The 24,200-nt window shown below is 44.0% G+C and overlaps 1 protein-coding gene across 1 annotated transcript; it reads left to right on the top strand.

Moving 5' to 3' along the window:
- The first annotated feature begins 19,856 nt into the window (after positions 1-19,856).
- On the top strand, positions 19,857-22,394 carry LOC136479409 (uncharacterized). The gene is made up of 5 exons (XM_066477286.1): positions 19,857-20,177; positions 20,410-20,614; positions 21,528-21,547; positions 21,679-21,954; positions 22,136-22,394. The coding sequence occupies exons 1-5, from the start codon at positions 19,885-19,887 to the stop codon at positions 22,392-22,394; spliced, it is 1,053 nt and encodes a 350-aa protein (XP_066333383.1). The 5' UTR covers positions 19,857-19,884.
- Positions 22,395-24,200: the final 1,806 nt, after the last annotated feature.

A 24,200-nucleotide genomic window follows, 5' to 3' on the forward strand; every position in this document is an offset into this window, starting at 1 on the left:
GAGGAATCAGAAGCATTTAGAAAGTAGCTAAACACTCTAGCCCCCTGTTTCCAAGTTGCTAAAAAGTCATATTTTAATGTTTATTGCATATACCATTAGTCAAGTTACAAGATCATGATTTAATTGAGCACTAGCAAAGCTACCCAATGCATATGCCATAGGTGACAAGGTATAAGTTCAATTCTAGGGAATCCCTATCAAGGTGACACATGCAACATGAATTTAATGTATTAAAGTGAATAGGAAACAAGGATGATCCCATGCTATACTTGCCTTGAGCAAAGCACTCCTGTTGATCCTGCTCGTCAAAGTAGTACTCTTGATCTCCCACGAATTGCTCACCGTCTATACTTGATAACCACAGCAACACACAAGCATCCAGGAGCAATCATGCATAGCAAACAAAAGCTATAGATTAGAATAGTACACCAACAGCTTAAGATCAAGATGCAAAGTTTGGAAAACGAATCTACGTCTTGCTATGAACACACAGACGCGAAGATCGCAAAAATCGGAGCTAAAACGAAGAAGTTATGAATTAAACAAGATTTCCTATAGTAAAATAATAGATTAAATCTAACCTTGAATTTTAAAAGTTGAAAACATGTCTAGCAGTAGTATGAACATGTAGATTACTTAATTACAAACCTAACGCAACTTGAACGGATCAAATCAGAGTTAAAACAAAGATTTTATGGCTAAAACAAATCTAGTGGCAAAACTGTAAATAGCTAAAAACGTATTTTCAATTTAACTGAGCCAAAGTACGCTTTCAGAAAAAGAAAACGGAATCGGGAAACACGCTTTGGACTGCGGGTTAAGTCTCAGATAATTATAAGGGTGTTTTTGAAAAACTCGCAGCGAAGGGGTACCGGCCATCCACGGCCGTTGGATTAGAGATGGACGGCCGAGATGCAAGCTTGACTGGCTGGAACAGGACCGGCGGCGGGTTGACCGCGGTGGCGCCATTGCTGGTGTTGTAACATGGCCTCCGAGAGTGGCGGAGACCTAAGCGGCCAGCAGTTCGCAAAGACGTCTCCGACCAACTACCTAAGCAAAGGCCCAGCTACCACGCCTCCAGACCCAGAAAGATGACGGTTTCTTAGACCGCTTGCAGGACGCTGCCGGTGACCCTGGCGCAGCCTCCGCTCGGTTAGCTCATAGGCGTCTCCGGGCGGAGGGTGCAGAGGCCGCCCTGCTGCAAGGCTAATCAAGTGCCAACATTACCTACGTGTGTGTAGGTAACCAGAGGAAGGCGCTCGTGGACGGTGCGGGCGCGCCGGCTCGGCCTCCGCTCGTAGGGGCAGAGACCCAAGTAGGAGGACGGCAATACTGGGCATCGGGGGTCTGCGGCCTCGGTGTCCCAGGGGCGGAAACCGACGGCGGAGGTCCAGAGGCCTGATTGGCCAGTTGATCGCGCAGGCCCAGTACCTGAGGGCGGCATGACAAGATTACCCCCGAGACGAAAGGCGAGTAGTGGAATATTCCGAGAATGTACTGTAGCAGTTGAAGGGTACTATTGTAAACTCTGTAAAAGTGGTAGTTGAGCCCTATAAATAGGGAACACTTATAACAGTACAGGTGGTTGGAGAATGAATGAATGAAACCCTAGTTTTACGTGCCATTTCCCTACACGCCCACTTGTCGTGCCTGTTTCCTGAGCCTCCGCCTAAGGGCAGCGCTTAGCAGGTGGAGGCTTGTACCCTCTCTACACTATCTAAGACCGCAAGTCTCAACATTGGCGCCCACCGTGGTTTAGCCAAGGCAAACCAACGATGGCAGGGAAAAGAAAAACCACAACCAGAGCAGCAACGACCACGGGTCAGAGAGGAAGGCCTAGGCGCACCACTCGTAGCACCTACGCAACCTCGCCAGCAGAGGATGACACTAGAGCAGATGCCCAGGGTCAACCACCGGAACCCCAAGATCTAGAGATTCAAGATCCGGAGGCCTAACCAAATTCAGGCACAACACTTGAGCAAGAACTGCAACAGCTGCAAGCACAGTTGCAAAGAGCGCAACAAGAAATAGATAGAATGGTAGCAGCATTCGCAGCTAATCAGCAAGCTACTCAAGCGTCAGCACAAGCAGCAGAAATAAGGCAGCAGTTGGCAGTCCTACATGCTGAGATGCTAAGTATGCAGCATGCAGTACCAGCGTCAACCTCCGCAATCCTAGCCTCCACAGCAACACCAACTGCAACCATACCTCCGCCAGTGATTAGCCCGACCACAATGCCATCTCAGGTGATGCGGAGGCCTATCGATCCCAAGTCCCCACTCTCTGAAGGCATACAACAATCGCCATGGCCAACGGCGTACAAGCCAATCACACTACCAAAGTTCAACGGAAAGACAGACCCCCATCAGTTCATTATGAGTTATGAGGTAGCAGTAGCCTCCACCGGCGGAGACAACGCCGTCCTAGCAAAGTCATTTGTTATTGCTGTCGAAGGTGACGCGTTGGCTTGGTATTCCATGCTCAAACCAAGCACGGTCTATTCTTGGGAAAACCTCCGGGACAAGATATTGGCAAATTTCAAGGGGCTAACATCACAGTCGCTGACATCCATAGATCTGTTCCAAGGCAAGCAAATGCAGAGAGACACTACACGACTACTTCCGGAAATTCGTGCAACTAAAGGCGAAGGCACCAGACGTCCCAGACGAGATCGCCATTGAAGTAGCGATCAAAGGCCTCCGAATCGGGCCATTCACAGCACACCTATCAAGAAAGAAACCAACTTCCAAACGACAGTTGTATGATGAGTTCAAGAAATACTGCAGATCAGACAATGACCTATGGAAAAGGCTGGAGGAGCAGGGTCAAAACAGACAGCAAAACAGCAGCAAAAACTCCTAGAAGAGCTATACGAACCAGAATGCATCAAATCAGAAACCAGGCCAGGGGCAAGTGCTCAGCATCGAGGGTCAACCTTACCCCGAACAAGGGCAACTGGCAGCGCCAGTAGGCCGGAGACCCAGACCAGGAACCAAGGTCGGCAAGGTTACCAAGGCAAAAACTGGAACAAAAACCAAAAGCAGAAACAACGCAGGCCATATTGCGTTTTTCATGGCGAAAGCGCAGGGCACAGCACCAAAGATTGTCTAGAGACAAAAGAGACACAGGAAAGGATGAAGAACAAGCAGACTGCCCAACCTCTGACATAGCAGAGCGCATGAGAGGTCAACACCACCTACACAACTGGCCACCAGCAGTACTGCCTAATGTACCCAGCGCTAAACGCAAACCAAATACATCCCTCCACACTGGCCTCTGCCTATTACCCAAACTTCCTACCAGCATGGCGGTCAGTGCCTTCGCAGCAGCCTCCAGCGGGAAACTACAGGTCGGAGGCAAGCCTGAACTACATAAACCTAAAACCTCCCCACATAACCTACCTTGAAACAAACCAACCGCCACAAAACCAAACCAGGTTCGAGCATCCGCCGCAACAGCAGCACATGCAGCAACTGCCTCCACCGCCACCTCACAACCAACCCCCAACACCAAAAAATGAGCCAAACCCAGAAAACCAAGTCAACCCTCATGGAGCACTACCAACAATAGGCATGATACTACCAATTGCCGGAGGATAATCAATGGAGTTTCAAACGAAAAAGGAGAAAAAGGATCACCTCCGCCTAGTAAACAATGTAGCAGTCCAAGGCCCAGTAAAATACACAGATTGGTCCAGAGTCCCAATCACCTTCATAGAAGAAGATCTCCAGCTAGAAAGCTACCCTCACACAGACGCAATGGTAATCAAGACAAACATAGCAGCATGGGAGATAAGCAGAGTGTTGATTGACACTGGCAGTTTAGCAGACATCATCTTTGCAAATACCTTTGACCAAATGAAGCTCAGCAGGAATCAACTACAGCCCTCCGAATCCCCTTTGATAGGATTCGGAGGCAAGCAGATACAAGCACTAGGAAAGATATCACTCCCAGTGTCATTTGGAACCCAAGCAAATGCTAGAACCGAATACATAACCTTCGACGTCGTCGATCTGTATTACCCATACAATGCCATCTTGGGCAGAGGATTCATAACCAAATTCAACGTAGCCCTGCATATGGCCTACCTGTGCATCAAAATACCAGCACTCCATGGTATTATCACAGTCCGAGGCAGCCAGAAAGAAGCAAGAAACATAGAAAAAGCAATCTACAGAGCCCAAATAAACATTAATGCAGTCGAGTCGGCAGACAAAGAACTAGAGCCTCCGGATATGCCCAGAGGAAAAATAGATATGGCAGGTCAAGAAGAGACAAAGGTGATCCCTCTAGAAAAGGAGTTACCAGACAGAAAAGTAACAATCAGCTCAGAATTGAGCAAAGCAGAGGAGGAAGACCTCACGGAAACTCTAGTAAAAAACAAAGACATCTTCGCCTGGTCAGCCTCCGACCTCTAGGGAGTCAGCAGGGACATCATACAACATGAACTGGATATCAATGAAAACATGAGGCCAAGAAAGCAGAAACAGAGAAAAATGTCGGAGGATAGAATCCTGGTAGCAAAGGCGGAGGTGCAAAGATTGCTAGATGCAAAAGTCATCAGGGAAGTCAAGTATTCAGAATGGCTTGCAAACGTAGTACTGGTACCAAAGAAGAATGGCAAAATGAGAATGTGCATAGATTTCACAGATCTGAACAAAGCTTGCAAAAAAGACCCTTTCCCATTGCCAAGAATAGATGCCTCTGTCGACAAGGCAGCCAGATGCCAGAGGTTTTCTCTCCTCGACTGTTTCTCTGGGTATCACCAAATCTAGATGAAAAAAGAAGACGAAGACAAGACAAGTTTCACCACTCCATTCGGGACATATTGCTACACCAGAATGCCGGAGGGCCTCAAAAATGCCGGAGCAACCTTTGCCAGAATGACAAAGGAAGTTTTGGGCTCACAACTAGATAGAAAGATCATAGCCTACGTCGATGACATAATGGTCATGAGCAAGAACAAGGATGATCATGTCTCCGACTTACAGGAGACCTTCGCCAACCTCAGGACAGCTGGCCTCTGCCTCAACCTAGAAAAATGTATATTTGGAGTCACAAAAGGGAAGATGCTCGGATACATCATAAGCAGCGAAGGCATCAAAGCGAACCCAGACAAAACCAGAGCAATAATGACAATGGCAGAACCCAAAAACAAGAAAGAAGTGCAAAAGCTGACGGGAAGAATAGCAGCGCTCAACAGATTCATCTCAAAATCAGCAGAACGCAGCCTACCCTTCTTCCAAGCCCTGAGGGGTGGAGACAACTTCGAGTGGGGGTCCAAGCAGTCGAAGGCATTTCATAACTTGAAAGAGTATCTGGCAAACTCACTGATGGTCTCCGTCCCAGAATCGGACAGCCACCTATTGCTATATGTGGCGGCCTCCGACCATGCAGTCAACGCAGTCTTAGTTCACGTGCTGGAAAAAGAATCAGGCAAAACTCAAAAGCCAGTTTATTTTATCTCAGAAGCACTGTCCGGAGCCAAGCTAAACTACACTAAGGTAGAAAAAGTTGCCTACGCAGTGCTGATGGCATCAAGAAAACTAAAGCATTATTTCCAAGCCCACGAAATCTCAGTCCCAACATCGCTGCCACTGCAAGACTTGCTCAGAAACAAAGAAGCCTCCGGTAGAATAGGCAAATGGGATACAGAGCTATCACAGTTTGGTATCTCGTATGTCCCCAGAACAGCAGTCAAATCACAAGCACTAGCCGATTTTGTAGCAGATTGGACACCTCCGACAGAGCCCAAGGTACAACCAACCACTCAAGGCTGGATAGCATTCACGGATGGAGCCTGGGGCCAAGCCGGAGTAGGAGCCTCCGCCGTCCTAACGGCACCCTCTGGAGTTAGACTGAAATACACAGTAAGGCTAGAGTTCAAATCAACAAACAACATAGCAGAATATGAAGGCCTGATCCTAGCGCTTAGTAAAGCAAAGGCCCTAGGGGCAAAAACATTGATAGTCAAAATAGATTCTCAAGTGGTTACTGGCCAAGTAGAGAAAGAATACACAGCAAGAGAGCCAGAACTCATCAAATGCATATCCGTTGTCAGAAATTTGGAGCGGAGATTCGAGGGCTTCACCCTGAAGCACATCCCAAGATCAGAAAATGCAGAGGCAGATGAACTAGCAAAAGCTGTGGCAAACAACTTGCCACTGCCACCAAACACTTTTTACCAGATCCTGAAGTCTCCGGCAACTGCAGAGACATCTAAGGCACCTAAGCCCATACTACACCTGCAAAATGAAGATTGGAGAAAGGCCATAACAGAATTCTTAGAAGGCAAAACCACCGAAGAAGATGAAGCAAAAGCAGCAACAATATAGGCCAAGGCAAGAAATTACACAATCATAGATGGTGTACTGTACAAGAAAGGAGTAGTCCAGCCTCTCCTCAAATGCATATCGTAGAGCGAAGGCATAGAGTTGCTTCAAGAAATACACTCAGGAATTTGCGGGTCGCACATTGGCTCTAGAGCATTATCAGTAAAGGCAATAAGGCAAGGCTTTTATTGGCCAACACACATACAAGACGTAGAGCAGACAGTCAGAACATGCAAAGCATGCCAAACATTCTCTAACGGGCAGTCAAAACTATCGTCGGAGACACAGCTTATACCTCCAACATGGCCGCTACAAAGATGGGGTATGGACCTGGTCGGCCCATTACCACCATCCTAAGGAGGAAACAGATTCACAGTAGTGGTAGTAGAATATTTTACAAGACGGATAGAAGCAAAGCCGATGGCGAAGATAACCTCAGAAACTATCAGAAAATTCTTTTGGCAAAACATCATTTGCAGATTCGGTGTACCGAGGATTCTGACAGTAGACAATGGAAAACAATTCAATTCAGAGAACTTCAAAGAATTCTGCAAAAGCATTGGGACAAAACTAGCCTTTGCCTCAGTATACCACCCAAAGTCCAATGGTGCTGTGAAAAGAGCAAATAGAATAGTGTTTTCAGCAATATAAAAAACATTGCTGGGCCTACGCAAAGGAAAATGGGTAGATGAATTACCCAGAGTGATTTGGTCACACAATACATCTATCTCAAGAACAACAGGATTCACACCATTCAAACTACTTTATGGAGAAGAGGCCATGATGCCAGAAGAAATCAAGCACAAAAGCCTCCGCACAACGAGACAGCTAATGTTGCAAGATGAAGAATATGCAAAAGAAACAATAGAAGCCATAAGACTGGAATCATTCAAAAACATTGCAAAATATCAGTCCCAAACCAAGAAGTGGAGAGACTCTTAGGTGGTAAGAAAAGACATAAAACACGGAGACCTCATACTCAAAAGAAAACCCAACGCACAACTTGTTGGCAAACTACAACCAAAATGGGAAGGCCCATACACAGCAACGATAGCAGGCCGCCCTGGCTCTTTCCACTTGACCGACAGCGAAGGTGTCACAACAACCCACACCTGGAATATTGACAACCTCCACAGATACTACATCTAGGCAATGTACCAAAGGGCAACCTCCGCAAATAATAAGCGGAGGCCCCTCCGTTCATTTACCTTTCAGCTCTTTTTTTCTTCAACCCAAAAAATGTAAAAGAGCCTATACTCTTTTACTCACAGGGGAACTCCAAGCGGAGGTGAGGTTTTTAATGAGGCAGGCTCAATGTAAAAATCCTCTAGAAGTATAAAGAGGTAATTCCCCAAAAGAACTCTTGAAAAGTCCAAAACCGAAAGCGGCTAGCTCTGGCGCTGCAATATTCGGTGAACAAAAATAAGCACAGGTCCTTTCAAAGCACCGGCCACAGGCATTGGCAATTTGAAGCGACCTCTATGGCCAAACAGGCCTTCGACCTTGACAAAGACCTGTCCAAATTTAGGCATCAAGGCAGAAACCACCTTGGCCAAACAGGCCTCCAACCCTTGACGAAGACCTAAACAAATTCAGGCATCAAGGCAGAAACCACCTTGGCCAAACAGGCCTCTGACCCTTGACAAAGACCTATCCAAATTCAGGCATCAAGGCAGAAACCACCTTGGCCAACCAGGCCTCCGACCCTTGATGAAGACCTGAACAAATTTAGGCATCAAGGCAGAAACCACCTTGGCCAAATAGGCCTCTGACCCTTGACGAAGACCTGAACAAATTCAGGCATCAAGGCAATAACAACCTCGGCCAAACAGGCCTCCGACCTTAACAAAAACCACCCCAAGCATCAGGGGTAACACCATTATGGCGCTAGAACCAGGAAAAAGGTCTACGCCATCGAAAACAGCAAAAAGAGGAAAATGTCTGACAAAACACTGTCACCATTATGGCGCTAGGCCTATTTACTTCAAAAGATCTCAAAAGGAAAGAATAATTCAAGCAAGATATAGGCCATCAAAGCCAAGATACGTTCCAACTAACAACGTACCAAAAGGTTAACACCCAAAAGCCACCACCCCCCATGCCCTTAAAACCTCAGTCAGCATAGGGCGCAAGGGGGGAAGAAGGTAGTGCACAAGCACAAGCCACAACAACAGCCATGGAGGCAGGGGTCTCCTTAGATATCTAAGTCGGCCGTAGATATTGTACGAAAACTCATAAAATCGGAGGCACCAGTAGACGGTCGGAGATAGTGGGAAAAGAGACAGGAACTATGGCACGGTGATGAACAGCGCAGGCCTACAGAAGAAGGGGGATATCGCACAAAATCTTGTAACATCCCCCTAACACCGGAGACCTAACCTGCCATCTCCACAAATGAAACATGTCCCACGGGTGTGCAGCGTCGGAGGCCCATACCACCGGATAGCTAAAACACCCAGCTAAAGAAATACCAAAAGTCTCCACCGTCTGCACAAGCCGCGCCAAACCTCCTATCGGATTACACACCGATTCAGCAAGCCTCGCCAGGTGGACCTCAAGTACGCCTCCGCCGGACAAAAATCTGCCAACACTTCTACCCCGGCCATCAAGCAAGCACAGAGAAGGAGAGAACATGGGGCGGAGGTCCTGGCCACCACCTCTGTATCGCGCACGTTCGCCCAAGCAAAGGCCCACGGTGTGCAAGCTCGGGACTAGATGAGATATGTAAACCAGCACAACAGACATAAGCCCCCGCACAAACAATCAAGAAAGTGAACCTGTTTTGTATTCCATAAAATGTCAAGTACCATTCTTACAGGACACAAACTTACAATAAAATCCAAACTATTATGGCGGAGGTCCATGCCAAGCAAGCGCGCGAGTAAACCCAGCGCGCTCGTCGTCTATGTCAAACTTAACTGACTTAAACACGTTGCACGCAACGCTGCGGGGAAAGGCCGAACGCCAATACTCCCAAAGCTCTCCGCTCACATAAATACCGTCGTTGTAGAGAGTCAAAGGCGCAACATCTTGCGTAGGCTCCCGATTCGGAACCTACGCAAGATTAAAATTTTCCACAAAATCATTCAGAACAAAAGAAACTTTATTTATAAGAGTCCAACTGGACTACAATATACAAGTCAAAACAGGTAAGTCCTACAAAGAGCCTTGACCTCTGGCGTGCCGGCCACAGCAGAAGTCCCTAGAATGGAGCCCGCATCAACTGTGGGCGGGGACGGCGCCTGCGGCCTCCGACCATCACCACCGCCGATCGTAGCGCCCACCGGAGCGGCAGCGGTGGCGGAGGCGTCGCCCGCGGTCGCCGAGTGCGAAACTGGCGGAGGCCTGCCCGCAAGACTCTTCTGCGCATCCTATAGCACAGCCTAAAATATCAGGGGCATAGGCAATGAAAGCCTTCGCAGCTTCGCAAAAAGCAAGGGGAGAAAAATAGCGGCTACAAAGACTAGAAATACCTTCGCCCACTTTTCCTCCGCCAGTTTCCGGGCAGCAGGTCTCCCAAATGGAGCCCAAAAGTACCCAATGAAATTTCTCAAGGTTTTTCGCAAACCAAGAGAAGTCTCACCAAGCTCCTTCGGACCCGACAGTGCTCCCTCCGGAATACTTTCGGTATGCGTACACCCGCCGCGCACCAAAAGCTTGGCGTAATTCGCTACTCCCGCCAGTGCCCCGTAGTCCATGCAGCCATTGATCAGACTAGGGAGCATCACAAGGTGACGCTTTAGCTAGGAGGCGAGGGCGTAGACGTTGTCTTCCTCCGGAGGAGCGGAGGTTTCGCCTCTGAACTCGGCGACGATGGCCCGGTAATGGCCATTGGTTGCAGCAAGGACCCCCTTGACCGAGTCCAAACACCTCGTCGTCAAAGACAGCTGCTCCCCCACCGCAGCTGCGGATTCCTTCTCAGAGGCCAGCTCTCGCCGGAGACCCTCGGCCAACTCGTTCGCCCTGCGGGCCTGCTTGGCGGACAAAGCTTCTGCATCCCGGGCCTTGGCGAGATCGGCACTCAAAGCCTCCTTTTCTTGTTCCTTCTCCGTCAGAGAAAGGCGGAGAGCTGCAAGGGAGTTGGCCAAACCCCCTTTTTCACCTTCCAGGCGCTCGTTCTCCGCCTTGAGCGCTTCAATCGCAGTATCTCGGTCGGAGACCTCGCGAGTGCAGCGCTCTTCCATAACAACGGCCGTGTGATACCCCTGCGATCAGAAAGAAGAAGACCAAGGTGATCAGCAATAGAAACAAAAACAAGTCTAAAGGTGAACATACACCAAAAAAGGCAAACCGCCGAAGACGTACCAAGCTCTGGTGTTCTAGATGAACACGGAGAAGTTGGAAGAAATCCATGTCCCTCAGACGCTGTTTGAAGTGATCTGTTCAAAGAAGAACAAACAAACACAAAACCATAAGGTGAGAAAAGCAAATCTCACAATACATACACCAACTGCCAGAGACCACCTCTGACGTCTCCAAAAACCCCAAGATAGCACTCTTCCCAACCTGAGATAGAAGTGTCGGAGGAGCCTGCGTAGCAAAAAAACAACAACAACTCAGGTCAGAGGGCCGATCAGAAATAGGCAATAACAACAGGCCAAAAGATGAGTAAGATAAAAACACTCTATACTCACTTGGACCCGGCGCCATCGGCCTCGGCTGCCCCGGACCAAACCTGATGCTGGCAGCGGCCACTCGCTCCTCCAGGGTGAGGAGTCCAACCATGACATCACCTACAAAGCAACAAGTACACGGTATTAGCACTTGGTAGAATACATAAACAAATAAACCGGGCGAAGACAGTAAACACAAAAATGTGCGACAAACAAACTTACTCATAAAAAGCCCAGGCTGGGCCGCCTGCCGAGCCCCCTGGCCAGAAGTCTCCGCCATATCATGCGGCGAAGGCCCAAAGGGCTGACTCTCCTCAGCCAGCGGCCTGGCGGGCGGAGGGCTCGAAGATGACTGAGCCGCCAGGGCCTGCTCAGTAAGCACGGCCTCCGGCTGCCCGACATCGGCCGCTGGCGCGGGGGAAGACGCAACAACGGGGTAAGGTTCATCAGCTGGTCCTGGTCCTAGAACCTCCCCATCAAGAGCTAGCAAATCTACCGTGTGTTGATGTCGTCAATATGTCAGGCATAGCAAATTACCAATAACTTGATGACCGCGGGATGGTAGTCACGCGCCGGATTGTCAATTATGTCAGGAATGCCTGTGCAGTTTGGGATGGGCAGGACTGAACGCAGGAGGCTCTCATCGGTTGCTCCTAGATCCTCTCAAGAGCTTAATGAGTTAGGCCGAGCCGACCTTGGATTATTTTGACTTGAAAGCACGTTTTATTTCGGCAGTTGACCCATGGAAGAAAGGCGGCTAGTTCTGGGCTCTTGGCGCAGCCAACAGCCCAATATAACAAGTCCAGTTCGACATATCCCATCGTCAGCCAAACAGGGCCTTTTTACGTTGTTTCTTCTGGTACATATAGGTCTCTTCATTCACTCCAGCATGTCGGGTCTCCCTCTGGCCAAAAACAGCCTTAAACGGGCTCGATGGGCGCGTGCCTTTGCATGCCCTGGCGCGTGCAGCGCACCTTCGTGGGATTCCTGTACACAGAGAATGTGTTACTCCTTCGACTTCAAGGTCCCGGTAGGGGCGGATTTGCGGCAATTACATGACAGATAGACATCTCTACCACATAACACATATTTAGACAATTATCCCATACATGAATCACAAACTGAGTCTTCTTTTGCTCCTTGTGCTCAGTGCAGGACTACTAGTCTTTTGCTCTTTGTGCCCATTGCAGGGCTATCAAGTTGCAACAAAAGATTTTTAAAGATTTTTTTGTAGCCTTTTAATCTATTTCTTTCTTCTTCCTTTTGCCCTTGACCTTGACAACAACTTCTGGTTCATCTATGGACATATAAAACTCAATTGAAAGTGGTTTAGGCTGATCTGAACCACTTCTTGACCTATACATGTTCATGTATATCAAAAAATTATTTGATATGAAATATCATGCAAAACAAATTATATTTAGTATAGGCTACCATTTTTATGCTCCAGAGTTAGACGCTTTCCCTTTTTCCTACTTGTAATAATCTCCAAGCTTACACTATAAAAAAGAGAAGTTTGGTACTTAGAATTCAACATGGAGGTTTATTTTGGTAGGATATTTATTCAAGTTTTGATGATAACGACGCTAGCCTTATAATGATGATTGGGGCCCAGAACTCTAGGGTGCGTGGGTGGCACAACATGTTTTCGCTGACATCCTCCTCGATCAGGGTGTACGCATTCTCGTCGACAGCAGTGCTACACATAATGTCATCGACATCAACTTCGTCAGGCCCGTCGAAATGATGGAAAGAGGCATCTCCACAACAATCTTGGTAGGCAACAGAACCAAAATCAACTGCAACAGTGCCGCCTACAATGTCCCTCTACAAATCAACACAGAATCATTCACATTGATGCTCTACTGGTGGACATCGGCAATGACATAGATGTCATCAACTTCGTCTGTATCTAACTGCCCATGCATCAAAACTCTCGGCAGTGGATATTTCTGAATAACTTTATTGTCACGTGTTTTGGTGTATGACAACAAGCACTTGTTTTGAAACTCCTCTATAGCTTTACCAATGACATCTTTATCCTCAGCAGGCAAGTCTTCATAATGTACCATAAGAATGTCCTTGTTGTTGTGAACCGCCATGACGATTGTGGTCCCACCGGGCGTGCCAAAAAATGTGTTGACAAAAATATGACGATGTGATCAACACATAGCAAGCCAAAAGATCTGAGTAAAACGAGACCAGAGATCTGCTTGGCTTCAACACAGAACCAGTCGATTCTGAAAACACAACGACATGCCAGTCAATTTGACCTGCATTTGACAAGGAGAGAAAATCTTATCAGTAATTTAAGGTGGAACATGTCGGTGCTGCACCGAACAGTTCCAAATGTATGGCTAGATAGCCAATTTAATGAGCCTATCAACTAAATAGTCAATATCCAACGTATCCATAAGAAGCGATATAAGAAAGCATAATCGACTAAATGGAGCATGATCCATATAAAGTGTCGAGTCGATAAGTATGATGAAAAGAGTATAACATGCGAACAAATCGTCTGTCTAATATAAATGAATCTACAAACAGTTTTGAGTCTAATCTGTTATCATCAACAGTGAGGTTCGATCGGATCGATGCAGCTATGATAATGATAACAAACTAAAGCCAAAGAATCTATAAAACCATCTATATGTTGGCAGATTCATGAAAACATGCTATATGCGTGAGAGTATAGGCAAATCGGCTAAAATAGCCGATGTAGTCATAGCAAACAAACAAAGTACATATCTTGATCATGAACAAGACCACTAATCGACAATTTCTAATCTAAAGTCTTACCAGTGAGGTTTGAGCAGATCGATGCAGCTATGGTGGTGTCATTAGATTAGATCTCATTAACTAGTGAATTTATTCAAGATTGAAACATGCCTTTGGATGCATACTATGTTTGATTAGAATAGAGATAAAATAGCCGATCTAGCGGAATTAAGCCATCAATTATAAGATTTGAAACGTGACTAGATCAGAGGGCGACCAATAAAGATAATATGATGCCGATCTATCTCTGTCTCAATCGAGTGATTTTGTTATAATTAATAAAACATTAATTATAGCAAGATCGATAACTGGTGAATCAACAAAAAACAGCAAGGAAAATCTTACTAATCTTAGCAGATTCGATAACTAGTGATATTGTATTAAACAAGTTATTTAACACAAGATCAATAACTTTGATATATATTATGATTCGTAAGAGATCAATCAGCTGATGCAGCCTTATAAACTACGATACAGATCGATAACTAACTTATATTATGGCTCATAAAAGATAAATCAGCCGGTGCAGCTTTACAAGCATAATACAAGTCATGATGGCACTCATAAGCAAGTTGGAGGTCGATCAGTCGATGCAACCCTGTTTGCTAAAGAACTCGTCGAGATCTACAATACTCCGACTCCTAATGCAATGGCGAAAGCAAGAAAGGTTGTGTTGATTGAATGTTCGTCCTTTTTTACAATAACCAGGGTATAATATTTATACCCAGAACATAAACATGAATCCTACTCAAATACGACTCATTACAATTCTTGAAATAAAAGGATACTTCCTAACTTAATAATAACTTGGACCCTAATTTTCCTTATTCATAGAGTCCGACACATCTCCCTGGCGCCACTCAAGTATAGCCCATTGACGCCGTCTGCTGACGTCATCCATAAAATAGTCGATTCTGACATTACATCTAAATCAGCTGATACCGATTCTCATCTAATGGATTCCTTGATGACACAATCCTAGATGCTTCGAGTTCCCGCGTTCTTTTTCCCAAATTTTGGTGTAAACACCCGCTTCATCCTTGATTTTCTGGAGGAGTTGCATTGGCCCAGACTCCTTGCGCTCGAAGATTCTTGCATTTCTTTCATTCCACACCTCCCAACAGACAAGAATGATGATGGATCGGAGACCTCGTCTCGCCGCCGAAGGTGTGCGATCAATGTTGTCCCACCAAGTTTGTACCAAGTCTCCTAGCACCTAGGCGGAAGGTCACAGCTGCTCATTACCCAACCATATTGCAATGCCCTCCTAGATACGCTTAGTGTAGCGACAGTCTTGGAATAGATGGACGTCAGATTCTTGACTGTAGCTGCACAGGGGCACACTCCATTATTCGGCCATCTTCGTACTTGTAGCCTATCAACAGTCCATATTTTGTTTTGGATGGCGAGCCATGCAAAGAATTTACATTTTGGCGGCGCCTGGACTTTCTAGATGAGTTATTTGAAATTTATCAGTGTTGCTCCAACAAATTGCGCGTGGTAGGCTGATCCTGTCGTGAATTTTCCATCCATCTTAAAATTCCAGTTGATGTTGTCCTCCCTGTCAGGATGTAGTTGGATGTGCCTAAGAGTGCTCCAGAGCTAGACATATTCCATGAAGTTTAGGGACGTGAAGCATGCATGTCGCAGGTCTATGTCTCTAATCCACGCTCTGTTGCGCATACCTTCATTGAGTGACTTGTTTTTGTTTTTTGAAATTTGGAAGATATTTGGCGCTAGATCGTAGAGCCTTTGACCTTGTAGCCAGGCATTGCTCTAGAAAGATGTTCTGATGCCGTCGCCAACTGTGATTGAAGTTGCTGTAGCGAATAGGAGCCTATTAGTCGTGTCACACGGCGTGTCAAGGTTGTTCAGCATCCTCCCTTCTTCCTCCCATTCTTTCCACAGCCATCTGAGACATAGTGCTCTTGCAAATTTTCCAAGGTGAAGAATGCCTAGGCACCCAGATTCAGTTGGTCTTGTGGAACGTGGCCAATTCACTTTGCACTTTCCCTCGGTTAGCTTGTCGGATCCAGCCCATAGGAAGCTCTTTCTGAGGTTATCAATTTCCTTCAGCGTGGTTTTAGGAGATCTTAGTGATGTGAGGCAATACACAATTTGTGAGGTGAGGACCGCCTTGACTAAAGTGGACCTTCCAGCATGGTTAATATTCTTGCCATTCCAAACAGTGAGCTTGCTCATAGCTTTGTAACAAGTGGCTGAAAATCAATCCTCCGCAATTTGGTGCTTGTTAGAGGTAGCCCCAAGTATTTAGTTGGGAAGTGCGCTCGTCTTGCCGGGAAATCACGCAGGACCTCATCTAGGTCAACGCCTTGACATCTTACGGGGATGACAGATGACTTTTGAACATTTGTTTTGAGTCCTGACACTTCACCGAACTTAGCGAGAATATCAGCGAGTGCAGTGGCATCCTTCTTATATGGCTTAACAAAGATTGTCGTGTCGTTCGCGTATATGGATGTCTGCATGACAGCTTGTTTTCCCCTGAATTTTGCCAAATGCCCTTCTTCCGTCGTAAGGTCAAGGTTTTTTTTTTTGCAGTGGGTCGATAGCGATGACAAATAGCAATGGTGAAAAAAGAACGTATGACAGGCAGTTCGGCACACCACTATACTGCAGCATGCAGTGCTTTCCCTTCTTTTCCCTCTTTCATTCGCACACAAATAAACAGGAAGCAAATTGACATCTGTTTCTGAATTTCTATTCAAAACGAACAAGAGATCTGTATCTGTATGTGTGTAGTTTTAACAAACGAACGAGTTGCCCAGAGAAGACACGGCCACCGACGGGCACCGAGAAACGGCACCGGAGTCACTGCGCGTGGTCGATCGACTTCGTTGCGTGAGCGCGACGGACAAGTGGGCCGTCGGCGAAGACGGACGCAGCCCATTGCGGCGGCGCACTACCAACATCACCGTTTTTTTAGATAAAGGGTATTTCATACCCGGCTTCATCGACCTCGCGGTAGAATCAGGCCAATTATTACAAGATCTTGGTTTATAACCAATATTCAGAGGACAATTCTTGGCACCTCACAGCCACAAACTAAGAAAACAACCCATAAAAGAAAGTCCAGACTAAGACAGACCAATAAACCTATTTGACAACCATCCATTGGAACTAAAAAAATGCAGAGCGGCTGTCTCCAAACGTTGACCAGCAAGAAGGAGCTGTTGTCGTGCGTCGTCATGCCGCTGCAGTCCGGCCCATTGCCTTAGCCAATAAGTTCCCCTGAATAACACCTGCAAAAAGGTTTTTGGTTTACATTTGTCAAAAACTACCTCATTTCTTGTTATCCATATTGTCCAACATAATGCTGTTGCTGCAGTTAATAACAACGAATTATGTCTCTTACTCCCTCCCTTAGACCAATTTCCAAATAAATCATCAATACTAAGAGGTGGAGATAAGCCAAACATTAAATGTACAGCGCGTACCAAAATCACCGTTACAGAAGGGGATTTATTTGCTACGCAAAGTAGTGATTTATTTGAACTAGAAACACGATTCTAGGAGACAGAATCTTCTATTAACAGAGATGGTTGCAAAGTATCGTGGTCTTCCAAAATACCAGTGATGTTCTTGAACTACAGAAACACTATTCTAGGAGACATGCTCTTTTATTATGAGAGATGTCTAGAAAGTATCAAGGTCTCCTAAAATACCTAGTGATGTTCAGAACCGGCCAGTCCATTTATGCAGACAGTCCAAAACAACCAAGCCTGTAGATGAATTTTCAGAGGCAGGACTCTTACAAAGGTCATCTTAAAAAATGACCTTCAATATAGGCATACCTCTTTTTTCTTTGCAAGTATAGAGGCATACCTCTTTAAGTGTACTGCCTGTATAAATTGATTAACACAGGAAGAAGTAGTTGTCAGTTTGTCACAAAAAAATTATAACTTTTGGGAAGACGAATTTTACATCAACATTGTAGAGCTCAACAAGGTCTAAATCTTTATAGTTGACAAGGTTTTTACATGAAATTATTTAGACTGTCAAAATTTAGTTTTTAATTCTCAGATTTTATAAACTACACTTGCCTTCAACTCCCATCTCAGCCGATTGCCGGACAGTATTAAGTTGCATGCACCGACCGGTTCAACCCAAAAGCTTTTTGACAGACCTACCAGTAATAATAATAAAAGGAATCTAACCGAAAGTAGTCACACAATGCAAAGTTTTCATATTAAAATTGCAGTATAAAAATCTAGGCGTCTTTTTACTTATTTTGGTAGAATATATTGTGAAAATGCAATTTACAGATCATTACTTTGAAGATGTATATGTGCTCTATTGTTTTATACCATGTGCAAAATGGGACTTATTACTTGGTAGTTAATTGAATGTATACCTCAGCTATATTAAGATTGAGAGTGTGTTGTTTACATGTATCAGACCTACTATATATACTAACTACCCATCAACCTGTGCATTCGCACAGGATAGTTTAGAAAGTTTTTTTAATAGTCATACCATATATTTCTTAGGACTATAGCAACCATGTGTGGGCTAGTAGGTAAACAGGTTTTTTAGATCATTATGTGATATTTGTATACAGGATACTAACTCTAGCGTGAACGCTGGCCTGTTGAATTACTATATTTATAATGATCCAAACACCTGAGATTATGAGGCTATATGGCGCCAGAATATTTGCGTGGAGTAATCACATTTAAGACAGACATATATATAGTCTTGGTGTTATAATTATAGAGATCTTGACAGGACAGAAGACGGATCCTTCCATTGATAGTGTAAGAGCAATGTATCTCAGATAATGGTTTGACATTAATAGATCTGGCTAGTTGGCGTGTAGGGCAATATATATGTTTGTGTAGTATGCAACTCTAACCCGATATACACTCAGGTCTAAATTTCTAAACCCTACAGCTATAAGCCAAATATATTGCACAAGTTTGCTGGACAGTCCTAAAGTTTGCTAGTAAAATTATAGTTGTATTTTTTTATAGATCTTTAGTAGCTACAATCAGTTGGCACTGTTAAATATTTCATGTCCAAAGTAAATACTGCACATCTTTCTCCACTTATTGATTAATTAATGAGAAAATTTGGAGGATTTCCCCTAATTTTCTCTCATTTATCTGACTGAAGAATTATTGCAATATCTTCTTCAACAACAATATACTTTATATATTTTGTATGAGTTAACTTGACATTAAGTTTAATAATCATACGGTAAAGTCGATCTGGTAGTGCAAATCACAAAGAAATTACAAAACATGTAAATATATTTGTCTCCAAGCATCAACTCTCATAAAATTCGGATGTGAGGTAGTCCAAGGTACATTTGAGGAAAGAGGCTATTTGCATCTTAATTAGGATGTTAGGTGAGCTATGTGTTGGCTCTCTTCCGCCCTGTTCTTTAGCACTACTTCAGGAGTACCTTTCAGTGAATAAATAGTATTTTCCTTTCACAACAAAGTAGCATAAGCATCAGGATAAGTAGGAGGTCGGGGGTTCAAGCCCCGGTGGCCACGAAGCGTGGGTTTTTCGCGTGAAAAACCCGCGCTTGACTTGTGACGCGCTACCGTGTGGCTGTCCAGTGGGGTCTTTCCCAGTATTAATTTTTTCCCTATTTTTCAGTCTATTTTTGGGGTTCTTTTGGAAACCACATCACTGTCAGTTCGTAAGAACCGACACTGATGTGAACCCCCCATCACTACCGGTTTCCCTGTGTCGGTTCAAAATCTGGCAGTGAAGGCGGGGGAGGGGGAGGGTTGAACCGACACTGATTTGAAGATCTGGGGTAGTGAAAAGGCCAACTAAGCCTCAAGCCTATTAGAAGGCATCCACCCAAGTATTCTGATGTGAGATAGTCCACGGTACATTTGAGGAAAGAGACTATTTGGCATCTTAATTAGGATGTTAGGTGAGCTATCTGTTGGTTCTCTTCATGTTCCATATCAATCAGGATGAAGTTGGACTCAAAAAACGTGTTGAAACCTGTTGTACTTATTGCATTGAAGTTACAGAATGCAAAATGGTTCTCTTCCACATTAAAATATTAATTTGTGTTAACACTGAAAGAGTGGCACTCCTCCATTGGTTTGCAGCTTCTCAAAGACAAGTCGATAAAGGAAGGCTCCAATTCAAGCTCAAATATTAGCGGCCTTTCCATGGACTGTTATCCTCAAAGTCGTCCTGTCACCCAGCAATCTGAAGGAACTGTGTTCAATCGCAAATTGTACATGCACCAGATCTTTGACGGACCAGACTATAACCATGTAAATATTGCAAATCCAGGGCAACCTCAGATGTTTGGTTGCACAAATGTCCATGACTATCCCATATATGATAGTCTTGACCCCAACGCAAAGATTGTTGCACGTGCACAAGGTCTGCATACTGAAACTTGTCTGGACTATGATAACTGGTTCCACTGGAGCAGGCTAGTGTTCCGCGATGAAAGGTTCGTACTTCAGTACTTTGATCTTAATCTATTTGGACTTTCTCTTCTATAACATTTATGCTTTTTCTGCATTGCTATCCGCCTATCCCACCTACTTTCCCTTACTAATTAAAATTCTGATACTATATCCATATTGATTCATGTCACGGATACATGCACACAACTTGTCATTGGACTTACTTTTTTGTGCACCCATTTCAAGCTTATTGGATTATTTCATTTCCTGAAATAGTTTTGAGGGGTCAAGTTTTATCGCAATAGGAGATCAAAATAAGATCACAGGAGAATGGGCTATTGTTGGTGGGACAGGAGTATTTGCTTTTGCAAAAGGAACAATCACAATCTATAGAGTACAAGATAGTGGATCCTCGAACATAAAGGAGATCTGTATCCGTGCATTGGGCTTCACAGGACAGGCCACTCCAATTGAGATTAAGGTGATAGTAACATTTTTATTTTCCAAGTGTACCTTCTATTTGTACATCTGTACTTGCTGTAACGGTACTACAGAAATCATTTTCATCATCCATTATGTTTCACCGCCGGTTTGCAATACGAACTGTTGGTGAATATGTTCGCCAACGGTTTGTATTATGAATCGGTAGTTAAAAGTATTTTCACCAACGGTTCAGTATACCAACCGCTGGTGAAAATATCTACACTGCTATCGTAAGTGTAAAAGGCCCATCCGACCCATCATAACCTATGAATGGCCTCAGAGTATATAATGGGAAACCCTAGCCTCTCCTCACACTCTTTGCCTCCCCCTGTCCACATTTCACAAATGCTGGCAAAAACCAGGGGTGTGAAGGGGGTTTCCAAACCGGTGGTGATGAGGTTTGTGCAATAGTGGTTGTCCTGATTTGATAAGGTCAACTGCAATTAATTGTTGCATGTAGGTAATTGTGTACATGCAATTGGTATTAGCTCCTGTGATTTAATGAGATGAACCCCTTTTGGATGCATGGTCCCCAAGCTAGAATAACACATATGTGCACTTTTTGAATGTGTTCCTTATATTTTTATTAGAATAAATTTCACTTATATATGTATGTTTTCCTGTTAACTTGAACAACATTAAGGTAGGGAAGAAGCATTCCAATCCCTCTAATTGCAAATGTCAGTTGTTCTGCGAAAGTAGATCAATCATACAACCTTGATGGACATTATTTTAATTTATTGATTATTGATTCATTTTGAGAGTGATAGCATTCATTAACCAAGGACAAGTAAGGAAGAGAAGATTTAACATATACAATAGAAGTACGATTTTCATGGAGAAAAACTTAGAAGGCAAAAATAACTTACGTTCGTGATTTGAATGAATATACTGCTACCCAGAAAAACAAGCTTTCCAATTCTGTTAGTCTGCATTCAATTATTTGTTTTTAAACTAAGAAGAGCAACTCCATTGTTTGCAGTCTTTCAAGGACAATATGATAAATGTTGATTCCAAAGCAACCTCAAATGCATGCAGCCCTTCGATGGCTAGTCCAAAGAGTGGTCCTCTAACCCCACACTCCCAGGCAACTGAGTACATTCGCACATGGTACATGCACCAGATCATCACTGGGACAGACTATAACCAAGTACCTATAGCAAATCCAGAGAAGCCTGAGATGTTTGGTTATACCAATGTGCATGACTACCCCATATATGATAGTCTTGGCCCCGGCAAGAAGATAGTTGCACGTGCACAAGGTCTGCATTCCAAGACTAGTATGAACAATGGTGGCAGCTGGCTCCACTGGAGCAAAGTAGTCTTTGACTATGAAAGGTAACTCCATGTTGATCTTACTCCAAACATTTCCCTGCTGTAAATATTTCGTCTATGCACTGTCATCCTGATTTTTCATTACTACTATACTTGTAACCGCATACATTAACTTGTGACATGCATAAGTTGATTGACTTGATTGTTTAAGCATCAATGCGAGCTTACTGGATTGTTTTTATAGATTCCAGGGGTCAAGCTTTAATGCAATAGGAAATCAAGAAGGCGAATGGGCTATCGTTGGAGGGACCGGAGAGTTTGCTTTAGTGCAGGGTACCGTTACCACACATAGAGTACGAGAAAGTGGGCCCTCAAACATCAAGGAGATTCGTATCCATGCATTCTGCTACCCACCGACCACACCATTTGAGAGTAATAATGAGGTGATGTTAGCATTTTTTTTTGTCCGCTTACTTTTTGCTCCCTTGTGCCAAACAGAGTGACAATCGAGCCATTAACAGACATTTTAGTTCAGAGGTGAAATTACTTAGGTGCTCATATGAGTAGGTTATGAGTAGGTTATGTTTAAACGACAAAGATGAACATATATATTTTCCCTTGGATTCAATTTGAAAAAAAAAGTTTACCAATAGTAGTTAAATAACGATGTGCATATATACATTCTTCTCAGAAGATTCCCATCTACTGTGAGTCAAAATGACAAGAGTACAGCATAATGAATGTAATTTAGTTGTAGTAGATAAACCTAGTTTTTTTTTGGAGAATAGATAAACCTAGTTAATCCATGTTCACTTTCTCAACTTGATGCTCCTTAATTAATTTGCCTGCATATTAGATTACTCCCTCCGTTCATCTTTTCAAGGTTGTATCTCCTGGACAAGTCGTGTACCCAAGTACTCTACTATTAATATGTCATTTGTATGATACAAATTTGTAATTTTAAGTAATAAATACTTTTGATACAAATCTAGCAATGTTTTTAATTTTGGTCGCTTGTCCTAACAACACGAACTATGTTTTACAATTTCGAATGGAGTGTGTAAAAGAAATTGCAGGGTCCATGAAGATATATGATTCATTACATTTGAATAACTTTAAAAGTTAATGGGTTCAAATGAATATGTCGATTTAGCTGCATATGTTTTCTTCGAATTGGCATCTGCCTAGTTTAGTTCATTTGCACTAAAATTAAGGCAAGGAGTATATAGCTCTAGAGTACCCTAGCTAGCTTTCCAAATCCTTTGTTCTATGCTCAAATATTTGTTTAACACTAAGAAGAGGAACTCCTTCATTTACTTGCAGACTTTCGAGGACGGGATGACAATCATTGGTTCCAATGCAATCTCAAATGTGTCCAGCCCTATGGCCAATACTAATCCACAGAGTGCTCCTGTAACCGCACAGTCCTTGAGAAAGTATAATCGCATACTGTATATGCACCAGATCATCAGTGGGCCAGACTATAACCAAGTAAATATAGCAAATCCAGAGCAGCCTGAGATGTTTGCTTACACCAATGTGCATGACTACCCCTTATATGATAGTCTTGGCCCTGGTAAAAAGCTAGTTGCACATGCCCAAGGCCTGCATACCAAGACTAGTATGAGCTATAATGGCTGGTTCCACTGGAGCAGCATAGTGTTTACTGATGAAAGGTTTGGCATTACTTAATGTTGGTCTTAAATACTTTGAACATTGAAATCTAGTATAGCTTTTTTTAACTTTGTATGCACATAGCTCGCCATGGATTGGGCTGCTGAAAGCTGACTGGATTGTTTTATACTGTATTCCTGATCTAGATTCCAGGGCTCCAGTCTTAAAACAATAGGAAATCAAGAAGGCGACTGGGCTATTATGGGTGGGACAGGAGTGTTTACTTTCGCGCAGGGTACCGTCACCACCTGTAGGATACAAGACACTGGGTTCTCAAACATCAAGGAGATTCGTATTGATGCACTATGTTGCACACCAGTTAATGGAGTACTTCCCTAACAGCAGTTGTGGCAAAACATTAAGTGGGTACCATTTCTTTTTTATTCCAAGCATGTCTATGATATCATGATTGATGAAAAATTGAAAATACACTGCCACGATTTCTTTATTAATTTGGAGAACTTTCTGGATGTCTTTTCATAAAATATTTCAATTTGAAAATACACTGCCAACCATATGGGCCTTAACAGTATGTATTTCAATTTAACAATAACACCTACAACTTGTGTTTTTTACAGAAAATCCAAAAGACCAAAAAATTGTGTTCTTCCTAGGATGAAATGCCGTGACCTACA

Source organism: Miscanthus floridulus, chromosome 9, assembly GCF_019320115.1.
Source record: "Miscanthus floridulus cultivar M001 chromosome 9, ASM1932011v1, whole genome shotgun sequence".
Classification (NCBI taxonomy): domain Eukaryota; kingdom Viridiplantae; phylum Streptophyta; class Magnoliopsida; order Poales; family Poaceae; genus Miscanthus; species Miscanthus floridulus.

Coding starts and splice junctions, on each gene's coding strand:
- LOC136479409 (XM_066477286.1), top strand. CDS start 19,885: ATGGACTGTTATCCTCAAAGTCGTCCTGTCACCCAGCAATCTGAAGGA. Junction 20,178..20,409: donor CTAGTGTTCCGCGATGAAAG/GTTCGTACTTCA, acceptor TTCCTGAAATAG/TTTTGAGGGGTCAAGTTTTA. Junction 21,548..21,678: donor CTTTCCAATTCTGTTAGTCT/GCATTCAATTAT, acceptor TAGTCCAAAGAG/TGGTCCTCTAACCCCACACT.